This window comes from Diadema antillarum, unplaced genomic scaffold, assembly GCF_040938485.1.
Source record: "Diadema antillarum isolate AM-2024a unplaced genomic scaffold, OU_Dant_1.0 scf00000057, whole genome shotgun sequence".
NCBI lineage: Eukaryota > Metazoa > Echinodermata > Echinoidea > Diadematoida > Diadematidae > Diadema > Diadema antillarum.
In genome coordinates, this window is record NW_027270946.1 from 4,856,689 (window position 1) to 4,875,124 (window position 18,436).

Here is an 18,436-nt window from a genome sequence, read left to right on the forward strand (position 1 = left end):
ACATACCTTTTTTTAACACAACCAGCATGCACACATGCGGTTCTGCTCTTTTTGGAGCTCAGCTGAAAAAACAAACAAACAAACAAACAAACAAACAACAAACAAAAACAAACAAACAAACATGGAGCGTCTACAATAATAATGGTCTAATTTACAAGGCCCCGCCGTACTACTTTTTGGATTACTTTTCGCAACACACACTGCCTATGCAGCAGCTGCGCTGTATTGAGTAAGCCACTTCCGGATGAACTTCAACCTTTGCTGTGGTAGCGTCAAGACGCGCGAACAGAGATTAATGTGAGGAGTTGAATATCTGTAAAAATGTGAGTTTTGAAGGGTTATTAGCGTTTTCAGAACGATGGGAGAACAAGAGGAGAAGGATGAAAAACCAGATGTCCCAGAGGGGTTCTTCAAGGAGGTCAATTACTATCCAATTGGCACAGTTCCCGATGAGGTAAGACTGGGCAGTCCCATATGTTGTATTTTGTGTTAGTACATGTGTGATTGGATCGAACGTTGACTTCCAGTACAATATACAGTAAAGTTTAAATTGTATAGAACCCCATCTAGATACAATGTAGGCCTATTTAAAGCTAAGTAGAACTTACCTAGAGTCTAGCTATTACAATTTGATCTACGAGCTGTACACTAAAAGGAAGAACTGTGTAGAATACCTGCTACAAAACATGTAATTCAGTCCGGGAAACCCGCTCATGAGGACCGCCCCCGCGTACGAGGATGGTCCCTCCTCATGAGGACCTCCCCCCGCCTCATGAGGCCCCCCATTCACTTCTTATTCATCTCACATCTGACGTATAAATTGTCGCACCTTTGCACGGTGATTTTTTGTTACACACACATGTCCACTATCCATGATGAAAAGAAGAAAAAATCCTGTCTTTTTTTTTTTTTAAATCGAGTTTTAATCACCCGATGCAGAGCGCCCATCAAAACACGGGCGCCAGCGCGTTCGCACAATGCAAGACTGCCGCACCTAGCGGCCTGGTCCGACTAGATATTTTCGATGCTTTTTTCTGCGGCTCTCACCTCTCCGCGCACGAATTAGCCTCGTGAAGCTGAAGTCTGACATCTTTTTACACAAATTCGTAACGAGAAAAATTAAATCAGTACTAACCTGATCTTGTCCATATATTCCAAATTACTATTCCACACTGATAGAGTAGGTGGGTAGATGACATACTCCAGTTTGTTAGCAAAATAATCACTTTGTAGGTATGACGAGTTCACTTTCTTCGTCAATTCCGCCCACGATTCCGCCGCCCGCTTACCGTTTGGGCGCTTTCTCTGGAATCATCCCGCGACGCGACGTACGTCCCATCACATCACGCATCCAGCACATACCAGTCTGGTACTTAGTATGTGCTGGATGCGTGATGTGATGGGACGTACGTCGCGTCGCGGGATGATTCCAGAAAAAGCGCCCAAACGGCGGAGTCGTGGGCGGAATTGACGAAGAAAGTGAACTCGTCATACCTACAAAGTGATTATTTTGCTAACAAACTGGAGTATGTCATCTACCCACCTACTCTATCAGTGTGGAATAGTAATTTGGAATATATGGACAAGATCAGGTTAGTACTGATTTAATTTTTCTCATTACGAATTTGTGTAAAAAGATGTCAGACTTCAGCTTCACGAGGCTGATTCGTGCGCGGAGAGGTGAGAGCCGCAGAAAAATGCATCGAAAATATTTAGTCGGATCAGGCCGCTAGGTGCGGCAGTCTTGCATTGTGCGAACGCGCTGGCGCCCGTGTTTTGATGGGCGCTCTGCATCGGGTGATTAAAACTCGATTAAAAAAAAAAAAAACAGACAGGATTTTTTCTTCTTTTCATCATGGATAGTGGACATGTGTGTGTAACAAAAAATCACTGTGCAAAGTTGCGACAATTTATACGTCAGATGTGAGATGAATAAGAAGTGAATGGGGGGCCTCATGAGGCGTTCCCCGGGGGGCCTCATGAGGCGGGGGGAGGTCCTCATGAGGAGGGACCATCCTCGTACGCGGGGGCGGTCCTCATGAGCGGGTTTCCCGGACTGAATTATAATTTTGCCTGTGGTGTTTCTATTCAAACTCGCTGTTCAGCAGGCGCGCCCGGCGGCGCAGGCTGGCTGCTGGCGCTGGCTGTGTTCTCCTCTAGTCGATGTTCGATGTTTAATCATATTTCTACTTTACTTTGTTTACAGACGTACAAAGTACTACAAAACTCAAGAGATCGAGAAGCTATCCAGCTTCGCTCCCAGCAGGCATCGCAGTGCCATTGCTTGTAGTGTTAACTGTTACATTGGAAGAAAGTGTACATTATTTTAAAGTAATCACGTACGTGACATAGTCTAGTGGTTACAAGTAGTGCAGTGGGTGGGCTTGGCAGTGCCAATATGGGAATTGCTGTAATTTAGTCGTATAAAGTTTCTAGATAATTTTGATATGCAGCGGGCAGCTAAGTCGTTACAGCCAGACAACTCGACAGGTGTATGTCTTTCAGGGGCCGCGGAACATTTTCCAGTGTGTCTGTGTGTGTGTGTGTGTGTGTGTGTGGAGGGGGGGGGGGTTCAAGGTCAAGCCCCCCCCCCCACACACACACACACACACACACACACACACACACTCAGGGCGGAATCTTGGGGAAATTCAAATTCATGGGTGTTATGATCCCCCCCCCCCTTTTTTTTTACAAAATCAAAAGTGGAGGCGGGGGGAGGGTTACAGCCCCCCCCCCCCATTTTCCGTGGCCCCTGACCGCCCTGTCTTTGACCATCTACCACACATGTGTAAACAACGCCTTTTTAGGAACTGGATAGTTTGTGTGTAACATAGAAGAGAAAATTTACCTGACATGGTTGCCCATACTTCTCTAATGTTAGGGTAGAACTCCATTGTGCACCCTTCACTGCATTGTCATACTACAAGTGTACCTACGAGTAAACACGACCACTATTGACTTAATGTTGATCCTATAATGCCTACCAGACACACACAGACCCATTTATCAGACATGCAGTATTTAAACAAGTGAACAGCACAACAGTTGTGTGAAATTAATCATTCTTTGTGCTTAGATACAATCATCTTTTAAATATCATCCTTCGTGCTTCAATCAAATTGTCTCTCCAGATCACTGAACTGCTTGAAAAGGGCGGGGCCAGGGAGGAGTCCTACCTGACTGACCGGGTCACTCACGTCATCGCTCAGGATGAAGACCACCCGGAGGTCAGCGAGGCCAGAGACCTCTTTGAGGTTCCGGTCATTTCGGTGAGTAGTGTGTGTCATGGGTGGGGGGGGGGGGGGGGGGGGGGGTGATCAAAACTCTCTCTCTTAAAGGGACTGTACAGTAGGCCTACTGGTTGAGGTGGGGATTAATGTTTTGAACATTCCTATAAGTGAGATAATGAGAAACCTCTTATGAAATATGAAAGAGCATGTAATTTTAAGAAGGATTCAACATTTATTTGATGAAAATTGGTTTTCAAATGGCTGAGATATCAAAAAAAAAAGATGATTAATAAAAGGCGACAGGCCATGCCTTTTATTTGGATCTCTTTGTTTCACCTTGTTTTTGGATATCTCAGTCATTTCAAAACCGATTTTCATCAAATAAACTTTTGATTCCCCTTAGAATTGCATGCTTATCTCATAGAGTGGTTTCTGAATATCTCGCAAAATACACACAGGCTTACTTGTTATTCATCATTCTCCTTCTATTTCTCCATTTTAAAAAGTTCATAGATGAGTGTAGGCCTACTGATAATCAAGGCAAACATGAAATGCACCAGAAAGTGGATGATATTAAGTTAACTTGAGAAATTAGATTTATATTTAGTAATATTTGTATTGTTATTATAATCATTAAATATTGTCATTATTATTATCATATCATTTTGTTTTTTGTGCAATGTCATGAAGCGCCTTGAGCATTTACTGTATGCATATGTACACTGTTACTTTCGCATACAGATATTTTCGTGACTGAGGAGGTCATTTTTGTAAGATGTTGTTTTCGCGACCTGATGCCGACGCTGGCATAAGTGCACTATCATCCAAGAGCATCGAGACATTTTCGCATGTTGTTAAATTCACGATCCAACTGTGATTCACAGGATTCGTGAAAAGTGCAGCTGTAAACCTTCCAAAAAATAAGAGCTTATAAAAAATATAGTAATCAAAATGAATCATGGGAGTATGTGTAGTGTTATTGTTATAATTGTTATTATCTTATTAATCTTGTTATTATGATTGTGACTATTATTACTGGTACTAGAGTTTTTTTCTTTTATTTTCTTTTTTTCCAAACAACATATATTACAATCCTGATATTCCAGCCACAATGGGTGTCAATGTCCATCCACTGTAAAGTCCTCCTTCCTGGAAAGGCCTTCGCTCCAGAATCAAGTCGCCTCTTCAGCAAGGTGGTAGCTTGCTTTTCACAGGTGAGTATAGCGTCATTTTTATAGAGTCAAATGGTCCTTCATTAGCTTGCAAAGTGAAAATGTTGAATTTTCTCTCTGTCTTCATGTTGCTGTCCATACATGATGTCCCAGTGTGTTGTATTCAATGATGTATACTTAATATTACAATTATTATTTCAGTTCTGTGCAAGTATCCGTGTTTTGCCTCCTTCTCCCAGCTCCAAGCTTCAGACCGCAATGCATTGTGGGCCATGGTGACCTTCTTTGGGGGAACGTGCCGGGCGAACCTGAGCAAGGAGTGCACCCATCTCGTAACGGCCAAGTGTGAAGGGGTGAGCTTTGCGTACGATTCATCTGCAAAACCTTTTTTTTCCACAATGTTTCTCAGTCCTAGGGATGGGGAGGGGGTGAAGAGGGTTAAGTTATGTCTGTTCCTAGACAATCGGTTTCCAAACATCTGTGATCACTAAAGAAGAAAGCAATGTAAGAGTTAAACATGGAATGGGAAGTACCTGCCATCCCATTGTTTGATCTTTACTTGCATTGCAACAAACAAAGCCGGTAAGGGGTTGTTATAATACAAAGAGAAGAAACTAAACAGTGAAGTGAGTGCTTTTCATGTTGCCACCAGAAATGAATGTTTCCTCGATACTGTATATAAAAATGACAGATCATATACAGAGTTGCAATTTTAACAAAGTTTTTAAGCAAATGTGTCATTTTGTTGAGCCTTGCTCTGTATTGAAGTGATGTTGAGGGTATCATGAATCAGCACACAAGTCAAAAGGCATGTACGTAATCGTAGATTACCTTTGATTCAATAGGCTCTAAATTTGCTGATCAAATTTCCTCCAGGCAAAGTACGAGTGTGCTGCACAGCATGACGGCGAAATCAAGATCGTCAGCCCAGAGTGGATCCTGGAATCCATTCAGGCAAAGCGGATTGAGGAGGAGCGACCTTACCATCCGCGTTATATCATCGACAAGACGGTCGTTGATAGCGCCCTCAACACGAACTTTGAGATGAAGGAAGCGGCAGCGGAAGAAGAGGGGGAGTCGTTTTCGGCGACGGAGCAAGCCGCGAAGGACAAGAAGGAGAAAGGGGTGCGACCAAAACTCAAACTTCCATGGGCAGACGATTTGATGCCCCTGCCGGACATATCTGCTCTCCCGGAGCCGGCCCGCGATGCTCCGCCGTCTAGCAACACGGCCACCTCGTCGACGTTCAGTCAATCGGCGGGCAGCTTCAGCGAGTCGTTCGGCGGCACGACGTCCAGCGCCGGCCTCAGCACCCCGACGCCGTCGCACAAGGCCAAGGAGAAGAAGCACAAGAAGGAGAAGAAGAAGAAGAAGAAGCACAAGAAGGAGAAGAAGAAGAAGGATAAGAAGAAACACAAGCACGGAACGGGAACGACGCCCAGCCAGCCGGAACCCCCCAGCATGCCCCCGGCTGCTGAAGCCAGCACCAAGAATCGTCTGCTACGCAACATCACCAACAAGGCGGAGTTTCTCCCTTCCATGACTGGAACACCCGCAGACAAGAGAAGAATATCCCAGGTTTGTTACTTTTGCCTCCTTTACACAACTGACCTAGCAGTAGCTGAAAACAATTCCTAATAAACAGCTTGGCTTTCCCTTATTTTGATTTCATTGTTATGCACAGTGGAGTACTGTATGCCCCATATATTTCGCGAGTCTAGATTTTCGCGAATCGGGAATCCCTGACGATTTTGAGAATGGTTAAATTTGTGATTGTGTTATGCACAGTAGAGTACTGAATATGCCATGTATTTTGCGAGTCTAAATTTTCACGAATCGGGAATCCCTGACAATTTAGTGAGTGGTTAAATTCGCGATCGTGGAGTCCTGTACTGAATTCCTGTACTGAATAGAGAAATGTACACTCGTATGTCACATTCACATCGGGATCAGAGTCAATATTTTTGCATATCTTTAATTTCGCGAATAGCACTTGACTTGCAAAATTCACGAAAATAAAAACCTCCTGAAATATTGGGCGTGTACAGTATATTCCCACAAAAATTGTTTATTATGAATTTACAATGAATTATAATCTACCTTACAATTATAGCCTTTTACAAACTACAATTTCTATGAAACATCCTTGAAATATGGAAATTTATTTTGCTTTGAAATTGAAGTGAGAAATTCAGACAGCCTGGTATTCAAGAACTTTTCTCCCCATGGTGACCCCCACTTCCCCATTTTCTTTACTACAGGTGCTCAACTCAGTTGGTGGTAGACCAGGGGGTCACAAGGGCAGATTGGACATCTATGGTGGGCTCCAACCCCTCCCAGAGATTCACTACTGTGGCCATGATGCTTCCGCTGGTGGTAAACATTTGCTCATCTTGTCGCAGATTCCTTTTTTTTAATTCAATTCAATTCAATTCAATTTATTTCACACTTTCTCATGCCAAGTTTCATCGCAAACGATGTGACCACAAATTATTTTATATTTTCGATAGTAACTGCAAAGAGAATAGGCTTTTTTTTTCAGATTTCAAAATACTGCAAGGTCTTTGACATCCATGACAGCATGAATGCAGCAAAAGTTCTGTACCACTGTTGTTCTTTTGTGGAGTCTGTAGGAAATTTTTCGTTGAAAAAAGTTGTGATATACGTGTGTTTGTGTTAGAGTGGTCTATCTGTCATGTAGCAGAAACAAAGTCCACCCCTGGCAGTATCTCTTTACCCGTTCCTTTCGGGAACCTGGTATACCAGGTTCCCAAAATGTAGACAAAGAGTGTCTGCATTCATGGCCTAAATTCATGTGTATTCAAATACTGACCAGAAAAATGACTTCGATCGAAAGAGTTGAGTTTCTTCTATCAATATCAGTTCCCTTTCTCTATCAAAACCACGTGTATTTTTTTTTTGTCTTATTTACCTATATAAGTCCGCTGATTTGCTTTAAAACTTGTAGGAAAGCCTATGAAACAATCAAGTCTGAGCTCACTATATTCTGACTTTTGTTTCCCCCATTTGTGTGCCTTTAAAATGTATACCCAAAAGAGTTTTGGGAGCCTATCAACGCACACTCTGTTCATAATCTCACGTCCAATCGATAGTTTTGCATTGTACGATGGCACACACATTTGACCATGAAAACGAGACACATGTACTGCTTGACTGCTTTCACACAGGACGGTTACCAACCTCTTTATTCTTTAACAATGAGCAAAAAAGAATCTCACTATTTTGGGACCTTGAAGGTTCTTGAAGAATTGAGGAAGTTTCTCAGAGATTTACGGAAGGTTCTCAGAGTTTTGCGGAAGGAATGGGTCAAGTTCATGAAATCTTGATCCAAACTACCAATTCTGACATGAATGACTTTGTCTTCAATGCAATGTCTCAGTGACACTACATTCCCGTTTGTTGGGAAGCATCAGTCAGTGGAAATTTGTCATGTCATTTTTGCTCAAACAAAATTGCAAGGCTGACAGCCACACCATACAATGGTACTTTTAACTGAATGTCACATTTATGGGCAGTCGACCAATCGGATAGCCAAATTGCTTTCTTTTTAGGTGTTGTATAAACATGAATGACTTTGTCTTTGATGTATTGTTACAGTGACACCAGATTCCTGTTTGCTAGGGTGCATCTTCCTCATCATTGAGTACACCCAGCTGGTGGGAATGGACTACATCGACACATGGAGGAAGGTAAGGGTCATCGCCATGGTGATGATGATATAATCATGATGATGTTAACCCAGCAAAAGCTCCCGTCAATTTTATCCTTTGTGGAATCCTCAGTAAATTTGGAAATAAAAATATATATTGATGAGAGTCCATTTACCTTGTGCAGATGAATTTGATGGAATGTATGCATAGTCCTTAACTTTGATTATATGACAAATAAATTCCGGTAACTCTTTATGTGCCATGGTGGAAACCCCCCGTGTGCCACATTATTCTGAGATATGAAGGTAGTCATGCTTTGCTTTTGCAATTTGTATAACTTTTACAAATTTCTGTTAAGGTGGACATTATAGTAAAGCAAAGTTAAATAGAGGAATGCCAAACTTTGCTTTGATATAAATTGTATGACAAATCCATTTTCAATTTGTCTTTTGAATAACTAATTGCTACATTACTGTAAAGGCATGACTTTTGCACATAAAACCGTGACAGAAACTTGCAGTTTTACACACAAATATAGTCCAAAACACAGCTTGATAGTCAATCACCACATAGAATGCAAGCCGTATGTATGAGGAACAACAGCGCGAGAAACGCTTTCATTGTACCGCGGGATGAGCGATTTATCGATCAGTTTTGCCGGCTTTGTGTGTTGAGCAGAATATGTGAAGTTGGCACGTTGTCGACTGAGCCGGACATGTGAACGTGGCACATAAAGAGTTAAGGAGATATGGTTGAGAACGCGATTTCAGATGATGTCATCTAATGTCACGGATGACTAATTGCAATGGTACACTAGATCGATCATCCTTAGGACATGATACTCAGATGACGTAAGTTTGAAGTTGACAGTCGAAAAATTTTTGAGTTATCCTCTGCACAAGATTTGACTAGACTTATAAAAAGGAAAAAGAATGGAAAATTTGTACAGATACGTATATGAAAGGTGAAACGTTGTCAGTCACGGATTACCTAATACAACGAACAATAAATTGTAATCAAAAGATATCATACAATGAATTGTAATCAAAAGATACAAACCACACATTAGAAAGTGTTGTCTTGGATGTGATGGCCGAAATGGGCTTGTTATTGAGCATAAGCCTCTGTGTATCAACTTTTGCAGGTGATCGTCGAACATGGTGGGATTGTGGACGAGTGTTATTCGGACAGGATTACGCACGTCTTGTGCGACACGCAGAGAACAGACATTTTCAGGCTGGTAAGTTCTGCCCGTTTTTTGCCTTCTGTACTTTTATGTAAGAAAATTGATAACTAGTAGAAAAATTAGCAAAGAAAATGGGATTCCATTCAAATTGATAACTGTGAAAAAGATCCTCTTTTCTGGGCGCATCATCTTTTCACAGTGATTTTCGTTTTAATATGAATGAGGGGAAGGGGGGTGGGGCTGGGTTAACCTTTTCTGTGCCTGGGACTTTGAGGCAGTGTGTACAAGGCTGTGTGGTTTCTGTGACAATCCACAGTCGAAGCATACTAAGAGTTTGAACCAAATTTGGGGCCAGTTTTAACATTGTTGATCATCATTTAGGAAAAAAATATTGACAAACAAACAAAAGTATGGACAGATTTTATAGACACTTAGGAGGCATTATTGCCAGTGTGATAGAAGGTCCAAACAGACAAAGCTCCCTCCAGTTTGCTGTGTTCTTCTTTGTAGGTGAATGTCTACAGGAATACATAAAGGTGAACATTTTGTGACACTCAGGTGAGCTTTAGACCCACTGGGTCTCTTGTCTGATGTTACACGTACATGGCATAGATAGAAAAGGATATTTTGAGAAATATTGAAATGATTGCTTGTGTGCACAGTGGTGCTTGAATGTTGTTGTGGGGGAACTGCTACTCACTGAAACCCTGAAGAAACGTGGGAATGTTTTCTCCGTTCATGTCAGGCGATGAAAGATGGCAAGCGCTGTGTGACAGCCAGCTGGCTCAACGACTGTCTCAAGAAGAAGGCCATGCTTCCACCGTGGAGGGCACTGCACTTCCCCGCCCCGTCGTACCCACTCCAGCCACCGCTCTGTAAAGAACAGGTGAGGCTGGTATAGGCTTGCTAGGTCCTATACACCTGATGTCACCATATATATGTTCACCGTCTTATTCATGAGCAAATCGTGTTGAGTGTCAGGACTTGAAAGTCAATATTGCAAGTGGGTCTTGATTAAGAACCACAGGGATAGAATGTGATATATTAAATGTCAAGATGAAGAGATATAATTAACGTGTTTTCTGTATATTGCATCTACTAGATCAAAGATTATGTTATATGTTCTCATAAATTAGCCCTCAAATTTGCTCTTGTGTCACTGCGAAATATTGCTAGCCAAATAACCTTTTGTTTGAAAAGTGATGATAATGATTATTGCCATTCCAAAGCATTTGTACAAGATCCAATACCTAGAGAATATGCACACTTAGATAATTGATAATGACTATTAACAATAAAGTGCTAATGTGCTAAAACATTTTGCCCGTTTGAGACACGATTATATAGTGTTTATGATAGGATACTGTGTAATGGGAAGGTGTGCCCTATTGAACAGATCTTTATTAGCTTCCAACAAGGGTACATTTAAAAACTGCAACTAGTGCATGACTACTATAGAACAGATTTGCCTCATCAGTGAATACAGTATGTACACCACAGCCAACAACTGCGGGTAACCTTCAACTCCAGTTGACGTTCTTTGGCTTCGTATGTGCTGCATGTAAAGCTGTAGCATGCCCAACTATATCCGAGTTGGACCACCCTTCACAATACACAGTTTCCCCATGCTATAGCATGTCTCAGAGCTGCCAAGTCTCCCTGATTCTGCAGGATTCTCCCTGAAAATAATGTCAAAATGTGTTCATATCTGAATAAGAAAATATTAGAATCTCCCTGATTTGGGAATTATTTTTGCCCATTGAAATGCACGTAACACTCAGATATCTCCCTGATTACTGTGTGGAATCTCCCTGATTTGGATGTGGGAATGTTGGCAGACCTGATCTCTTTTTGAGATAGTTAAAACGAACATGGTTAGTTGTAACTAACTTCTTGTCACAATGAAGTAGGAATGCAGTCCTTAGATTTCTGTATATACTTTACTGTTCAGTTGTAATGAAATTTTGATTAAAGGAAAGGAAACATTAGCCGGTCCTGAAAACTTTGTTATAACAGGAGTGCCCTGTAATAAAATTGCATCCCACAGATTATCGCAGTGACTGGCTTTGAGGGCGGGGAGCGGAACGACGTGAAGACGATGATCGAAATGACGGGAGCCAAGTACACCGGATTCTTCAGCCGGGGTAACACTCTCCTCATCTGCAAAAGGTCAGAGGTCAAAGTTCAAGAAGGATTTGACCTTCTCTGCTTTTACAATGCTCTCTCTCCCTCTCTCCCTCTATTTCCATGATAGAGGTTTGTACATGCAGTACTTCACACTAAGCGCATTTGATATGGTGGCAGTCAGAAATCCACCAATCAGCTTTGAGTGTAACTTGTTACCATGGTCACCACAATTATTGCCACATGGCTGTGGTTCTGTTAATAAGAACATGGATTATCAGTTTAATAAGATCTGTGGATCAGGTTTTGTGGATGCAGCAGTTGTGACCCGAAGGCATTCTCTCATTCATTCATTCACTCATTTCCTTTCAGCTTGGTACAGATTTCAGGTCATTATGAAACAGAATATCGCATGATCATCATATTTATCAGAATCATTTTCTCACTGTAAGTAATAATATGATAATTTTTTTAATCTTTAAAAGCTACATCAGTATATCCTATAAACCACTTTGCATATTTCATATTGAATGATATAGCATACTGTACTTGGAATAGTTTCAAGTGCATTAGGCACTTTGAAAGCTTTATCATCATGCTATACCAGGGCACAAAATATGAATACCCGTTCTTTTCCAACCCCCCCCCCCTTCTCTTTACATCTCAGACTGGAAGGAGCAAAGTACGAGAAAGCCCAAGAGTGGCGGACGCCGGTCACTAATGTCCAGTGGCTCAGTGAGGTCATTCTTGGGAACTTTGACGCCCTGCACAACTTCGTCATGCCCCGGTACCAGATCTTCGACGTGGACGACCCGTTCAAGCTAGAACATCTCAGGCCAACCAAGCTAATGGGTGAGTGTACAAATGCATTGGTACTGTTCATGTACACGTATGTGTCCTTGCAAATGGATACTGTCTGGTTGTTGCTTTGTATGTGCTAAGGACCCCTGCCTCCTCTTCACCTCAGACAGTTCTTCCTTCTCTCTCTGACTGCCCCCATTCTTACCTCTCTTGCTGTTTCATCTGTCTATGTCTTTCTTTCCATGTTGTTTGTGTCCGTTTTTTTTTTTTTGTTTTTTTTTTCTGTGTGTGTGTGGGTGTGCTTAAAGTTGCTTTTTGTTGCTCCCATTGTTTTTAAAACTTTTGTCTTTTGAACTTTAAATTCTTTGAAGGGTCCATATCCTTAAAAAGTGGGCCACTCAACACACTTATTTGTTTTAAATAGTGTACAATATATAATGTACATTTGTATGTTATGCACTTTTTTTTTTTTTCTTTTCACTGCAAGTGTAGATATGCTCATATTTGGTAATCTCAATGATTTTTTTTTCTTTTTTTTTGGGGGGGGGGGGGGGCTAATTAATATAAGTCCAAGAAATTATGTGATATTGGATGTGAAATTTGAAGTGACTTAAATTCAAGTTGATGTTTGAATTTAGAAAGAGGAAAAAAAAAAAGTGTTGCAGCAAGGAAAATGAGACGAGTGGCCAAAGAGAATAGGTAAAGAAAATGAGAATGCCAGTGGAATTGTCAAATAAGTAAATGTCTTTGAAGAACCACATTCATCTAAGAGAGTATGTGTATCTACTTTATGTTATGTTCAGTGAACCAACAACAAAAGAGAAAGTGTCAGGGGTAATGAAGGGGTTTACATTTCCAGATCTGAATGATTGCGTGATCAGTGAATGAGTTTGACATTTACCTGTGTGTCCAGGCATGTTTGAAATGTGCAAAATTGCAGGATCTGACTGACCATGTGTGACTGCAGCGAGTCCAAAATGCCTGCACCTGGCTAATTTTTAACAATCCCAGATTCGTGAGGATCACAGCGCTACCCCTCTTATAAGAGCTCTACACTGGCTACAATTTGTCAACAAGATTTTGCTGATTGTATACAGAGCACTCGTTGGTCAAGCCCCTTGTTATCTGAACTACTAGTGCGTCAATCTCATAAACACACTCACAATCTGTGCCGTTCTAAAGACACTCTTCTTTTATAAATCCCAACATGCAGAGCAAAAATTAACATCAGGAGACTGAGCAGTTGCCTTCACGGCTCCTAAACTGTGAAATGACTTACCTTTAGAAGTCAGGAAATCCCCAGCTGTAGGAGCCTTTAAATCAAGACTCAAGACACATTCTTTTTTTTTAATTTTAAACTGTGCCTTATTTTCGAGCATATTGGAAGCATTTGCAGCACAGAAGTATGTACATTTTATTGTGCTTTATGAATTGATACGATGATGACGATGATAATGATGATTGATGACGATGATGATGATGATGATGATGATTATTGTCCCCGCCGAACGAGTTCGAGCAGGGGACTATGAAACGGGCTCCGTACGTGTGTGTGTCCGTGTGTCCGTCCGTGTGTCCGTCCGTCCGTCCGTCCGTCCGTCCGTGTGTCCGTGTGTGCGTCCGTGTGTGATCAAAATCTTCAATTTGCTACTTCTCTGTCATTTATGAGCCAATTTTGATTCTGTTTGCTTTATATGATAGCACTACATGGGAGCTTTGAAACTTCTACACGGGTCAATCCATGTCAAATCATCCAGTGCTTGTCACCCGACCCCCTCCGATTTTCTTTAAAATCGCACCAAATGTTCCCCAAAGTGTCTGACGGAAAATCCCAAAATATTTTGCCCCAAGGTCAATTGGTTGCTAAGATACAGCCTCACATAGCAACTGATGCGCATTCCAAAATATTAGTTAAAAGAAAATCATGCATTTTTGATTGATTGTGGTAGCATGGATATTTATGCAAAAGTGTTCATTATCTGGAAATTGGAAGAACTTTATAGTCTTTGCAAGAAAAATTGACTGTGACGCGAAATTGACTTTTCGTTAACGTGCACGAGGTCACCGAAAACGGTGTTAAATGTTAATTTCGAAAATTTTAATGCATATTTAGAGGCTAATATCTTCCACATTTCATCATCTTAGGTTCTAAAATATTATGCTGTTGAAGGCTTTGACTTGCTCAGTAATTTTGAAAAAAATCAGCGGATTCGTGCCCACCGTTTTTACGGAGAGCGCCCTCAAAGTTGACAAAAATGAAAAATATGCCAAATTCAAGGTCACGGATCACCCTTCGTCCCACCTAGGAATGGCATCAATTTTTTTGTATTGATAGACATTTACCTATATTATCTTGGGTTACCAAAGAAATTTTGCTACCGAAATGTTCAATGGTAAATTCACCCCACTGAAAATGGTCGTAAACGGCCAAATTCCCATGTAATATCACATATTGGGTTTAGAGGACATTTCAAATGTCCATGCTTTCAAGATGAAAAGCCATAGCCCCGTGATATTTGCAGTAGGGGTAGTCTGTTATACATATTTTAGTAATATATACCACAAAACACTTTTATTACATAATAATGACCTTGAAATTTAATCGAAAATTTGATAAAAACAATAAGTTGCTCCATTTTCCTCATTGCACTGCATGTAATATGTGTTTTGAAAGACTTTTCACAGAGCAATATTTCAAGAATTATGAAAGCTGACAGCCTAACATATTAAGTTTCTAAACTATTTGTGCTCTTCTTTCAGATTAAGTGTCAATTTGATCATGAATGTTATACCCTTGACCTTGAAGTGCTTCTAAAAATAGCTCTAAATTTGTTAACTACAAATTACATACAGACAGGTGTATTATGGCATGATATACTTGTGATTCTTTCACAAACACAAAAGCTTTTTATAGTGTGAATGTTATATACTGGAATTAATCTATACGTTCTTGCAAGGTAATATGTTACAATTAATTACTTTGTTCAGACAATGACCCTCAATTTCTATCACAAAAGGGACAGTAATATTTTGTGATTTTGTGTGCATTTCCTATGGAAAACAGTGCTCTGTGGTGAAACTCATAAAAACTTGACTATTTTTACTATTTTATCACTTTGATTGATTAATTCTATTCAAATTATGGTAGAAAAAGTGGGCTGTGACAATTTCCAATAAAGAAAACCCCACAAATGCTTTAGAAAATAAAAAACAAAGAAATACATAACAAATATTCCAAAAACAAGAAAATACATAAGAATTGAAATGATTATGGAATTTTCATAAGTTACAGAACAAATCCCCCCCAAAAGATGACTCTCAGTGCTTTTAATGTGCGTTTCACAGGCTAGAATAAGAATCATTCTTATGTGTTGGGCGCAATGTCCATAATCAACTATTATTATGTACTTTTTGTATGGGCAGGAATAGGCATTTCTCCTGATTTTGAAGGTGATAAATTCAGGGTCAATGTCAAAACAAAGTAATTAATTGTAACATATCTTGCAAGAACCTATAGATTTATTCCAGTATATAACATTTACACTATAAAAACTTTTGTGCTTGTGAAAGAATCACTAGTATGTTATGCCACAAAACACCTGTTGTGTGTGTAATTTGTAGTTAACAAATTTAGAGCTATTTTTAGAAGCACTTCAAGGTCAAGGGTATAACATTCATGATCAAATTGACACCAAATCTGAAAGAAGAGCACAAATAGTTTAGAACCTTAATATGTTAGGCTGTCAGCTTTCATAATTCTTGAAATATTGCTCTGTGAAAAGTCTTTCAAAACACATATTACATGCAGTGCAATGAGGAAAATGGAGCGACTTATTGTTTTTATCAAATTTTGGATTAAATTTCAAGGTCACTATTATGTAATAAAAGTGTTTTGTGGTATATATTACTAAAATATGTATAACAGTCTACCCCTACTGCAAATATCACGGGGCTATGGCTTTTCATCTTGAAAGCATGGACATTTGAAATGTCCTCTAAACCCAATATGTGATATTACATGGGAATTTGGCCGTTTACGACCATTTTCAGTGGGGTAAATTTACCATTGAACATTTCGGTAGCAAAATTTCTTTGGTAACCCAAGATAACATAGGTAAACGTCTATCAATACAAAAAAATTGATGCCATTCCTAGGTGGGACAAAGGGTGATCCGTGACCTTGAATTTGGCACATTTTTCATTTTTGTCAACTTTGAGGGCGCTCTCCGTAAAAACGGTGGGCACGAATCCGCTGATTTTTTTCAAAATTACTGAGCAAGTCAAAGCCTTCAACAGCATAATATTTTAGAACCTAAGATGATGAAATGTGGAAGATATTAGCCTCTAAATATGCATTAAAATTTTCGAAATTAACATTTAACACCATTTTCGGTGACCTTGTGCACGTTAACGAAAAGTCAATTTCGCGTCACAGTCACTTTTTCTTGCAAAGACTATAAAGTTCTTCCAATTTCCAGATAAAGAACACTTTTGCATAAATATCCATGCTACCACAATCAATCAAAAATGCATAATTTTTTAACTAATATTTTGGAATGCGCATCAGTTGCTATGTGAGGCTGTATCTTAGCAACCAATTGACCTTGGGGCAAAATATTTTGGGATTTTCCGTCAGACACTTTGGGGAACATTTGGTGCGATTTTAAAGAAAATCAGAGGGGGTCGGGTGACAACTTTTCTGAAAATTGGATGATTTGACGTGGATTGACCCACACAGTATTTCAGTCGTGACCTTTGACCTTGACCTTTGACCTATATTGTACATTTTGCTACAAAATGCTACTCCTTCGCCATTTCTAACCCGATTTCGATTCCGTTTGCTTTATATGATGGCACTAGGTGAGGGCTTCAAAACTTCTACACAGAATTTTGACCTTTGACTTCTTTGACCTTTGACCTTGATTTTTGACCTATATTGTACATTTTGCTACAAAATGCTACTCCTTCGCCATTTCTAACCCGATTTCGATTCCGTTTGCTTTATGTGATGGCACTAGGTGAGGGCTTCAAAACTTGTACACAGAAATTTGACCTTTGCCTTCTTTGACCTTTGACCTTGATTTTTGACCTATATTGTACATTTTGCTACAAAATGCTACTCCTTCACCATTTCTAACCCGATTTCGATTCCGTTTGCTTAATGTGATGGCACTAGGTGAGGGCTTCAAAACTTCTACACAGAATTTTGACCTTTGCCTTCTTTGACCTTTGACCTTGATTTTTGACCTATATTGTACATTTTGCTACAAAATGCTACTCCTTCGCCATTTCTAACCCGATTTCGATTCCGTTTGCTTTATGTGATGGCACTAGGTGAGGGCTTCAAAACTTCTACACAGAATTTTGACCTTTGACTTCTTTGACCTTTGACCTTGATTTTTGACCTGTATTGTGCATTGGCTATAAAATGCTACTCCTTCGCCATTTCTAACCTGATTTCGATTCCGTTTGCTTTATGTGATGGCACTAGGTGAGGGCTTCAAAACTTTTACACAGAATTTTGACCTTTGACTTCTTTGACCTTTGACCTTGATTTGTGACCTGTATTGTACATTTTGCTACAAAATGCTACTTCCGGCGGGGACATATATTACGCACTGCGTAATTTCTACTTTTCCTTGTTATTATTATTATTATTATTATTATTATTACTGCTACTACCAAGATGGCTTTCATTTACTGTAAAACACAATATTTTTGCAGCATGAAATATACGCGAGTTGTCTCTAACATTCAATGCATATAGTGTAGACAAGAACTTTCGCATGCATTTTTAATTTCATGAATCTTGGCTTGCGAAACTCGCGGAATGACAAATGCATGCAAACATTCCTTGGTTTTACAGTACCCTCTTTGTCATTTGAATGCTAGCCGGAAACTTCATAGCATCACTCTATTGCTTTGCTCTTCCTATTTTTCAGAACCGTGGACAATTCCTCTAAAGATATCACAGTCCATACGAAGGGTAAGTTAACTTTATTAAAAGATCTCAGATATGATGTGTATTTAAGTTTTTCCATAGCAACCCATCCGTTGATAGAGTGGACTCTGCTACAATGTACAAGAAGGGCTCGCCCATGAAAACCATACACAACAAGGAGCATGCGCCTTTACCTGGATTTTTTAAGTGTTTAACTCTTTATGCGCCACGTTTGCACGTCCGACTCTGTCGACGGCATGCCATCTTCGCATAAAATTCTGCTCAAACTCACAAACCTGCCAAAACCG

At 40.1% G+C, this 18,436-nt stretch overlaps 1 protein-coding gene across 1 annotated transcript in view; it reads left to right on the forward strand.

The window, feature by feature from the left end:
* The first annotated feature begins 266 nt into the window (after nucleotides 1–266).
* Nucleotides 267–18,436, forward strand: part of LOC139715865 (PAX-interacting protein 1-like) — a 29,039-nt gene continuing 10,869 nt past the window's right edge. Inside the window, exons 1-12 of the mRNA XM_071627399.1 lie at nucleotides 267–454; nucleotides 3,135–3,272; nucleotides 4,340–4,447; nucleotides 4,645–4,758; nucleotides 5,282–5,983; nucleotides 6,667–6,781; nucleotides 8,024–8,115; nucleotides 9,221–9,316; nucleotides 10,008–10,148; nucleotides 11,310–11,431; nucleotides 12,054–12,238; nucleotides 18,130–18,173. Of these exons, the coding sequence (XP_071483500.1) occupies nucleotides 359–454; nucleotides 3,135–3,272; nucleotides 4,340–4,447; nucleotides 4,645–4,758; nucleotides 5,282–5,983; nucleotides 6,667–6,781; nucleotides 8,024–8,115; nucleotides 9,221–9,316; nucleotides 10,008–10,148; nucleotides 11,310–11,431; nucleotides 12,054–12,238; nucleotides 18,130–18,173 (1,953 nt within the window). The 5' untranslated portion in view covers nucleotides 267–358. The remainder of the gene's footprint in view (nucleotides 455–3,134; nucleotides 3,273–4,339; nucleotides 4,448–4,644; nucleotides 4,759–5,281; nucleotides 5,984–6,666; nucleotides 6,782–8,023; nucleotides 8,116–9,220; nucleotides 9,317–10,007; nucleotides 10,149–11,309; nucleotides 11,432–12,053; nucleotides 12,239–18,129; nucleotides 18,174–18,436) is intronic.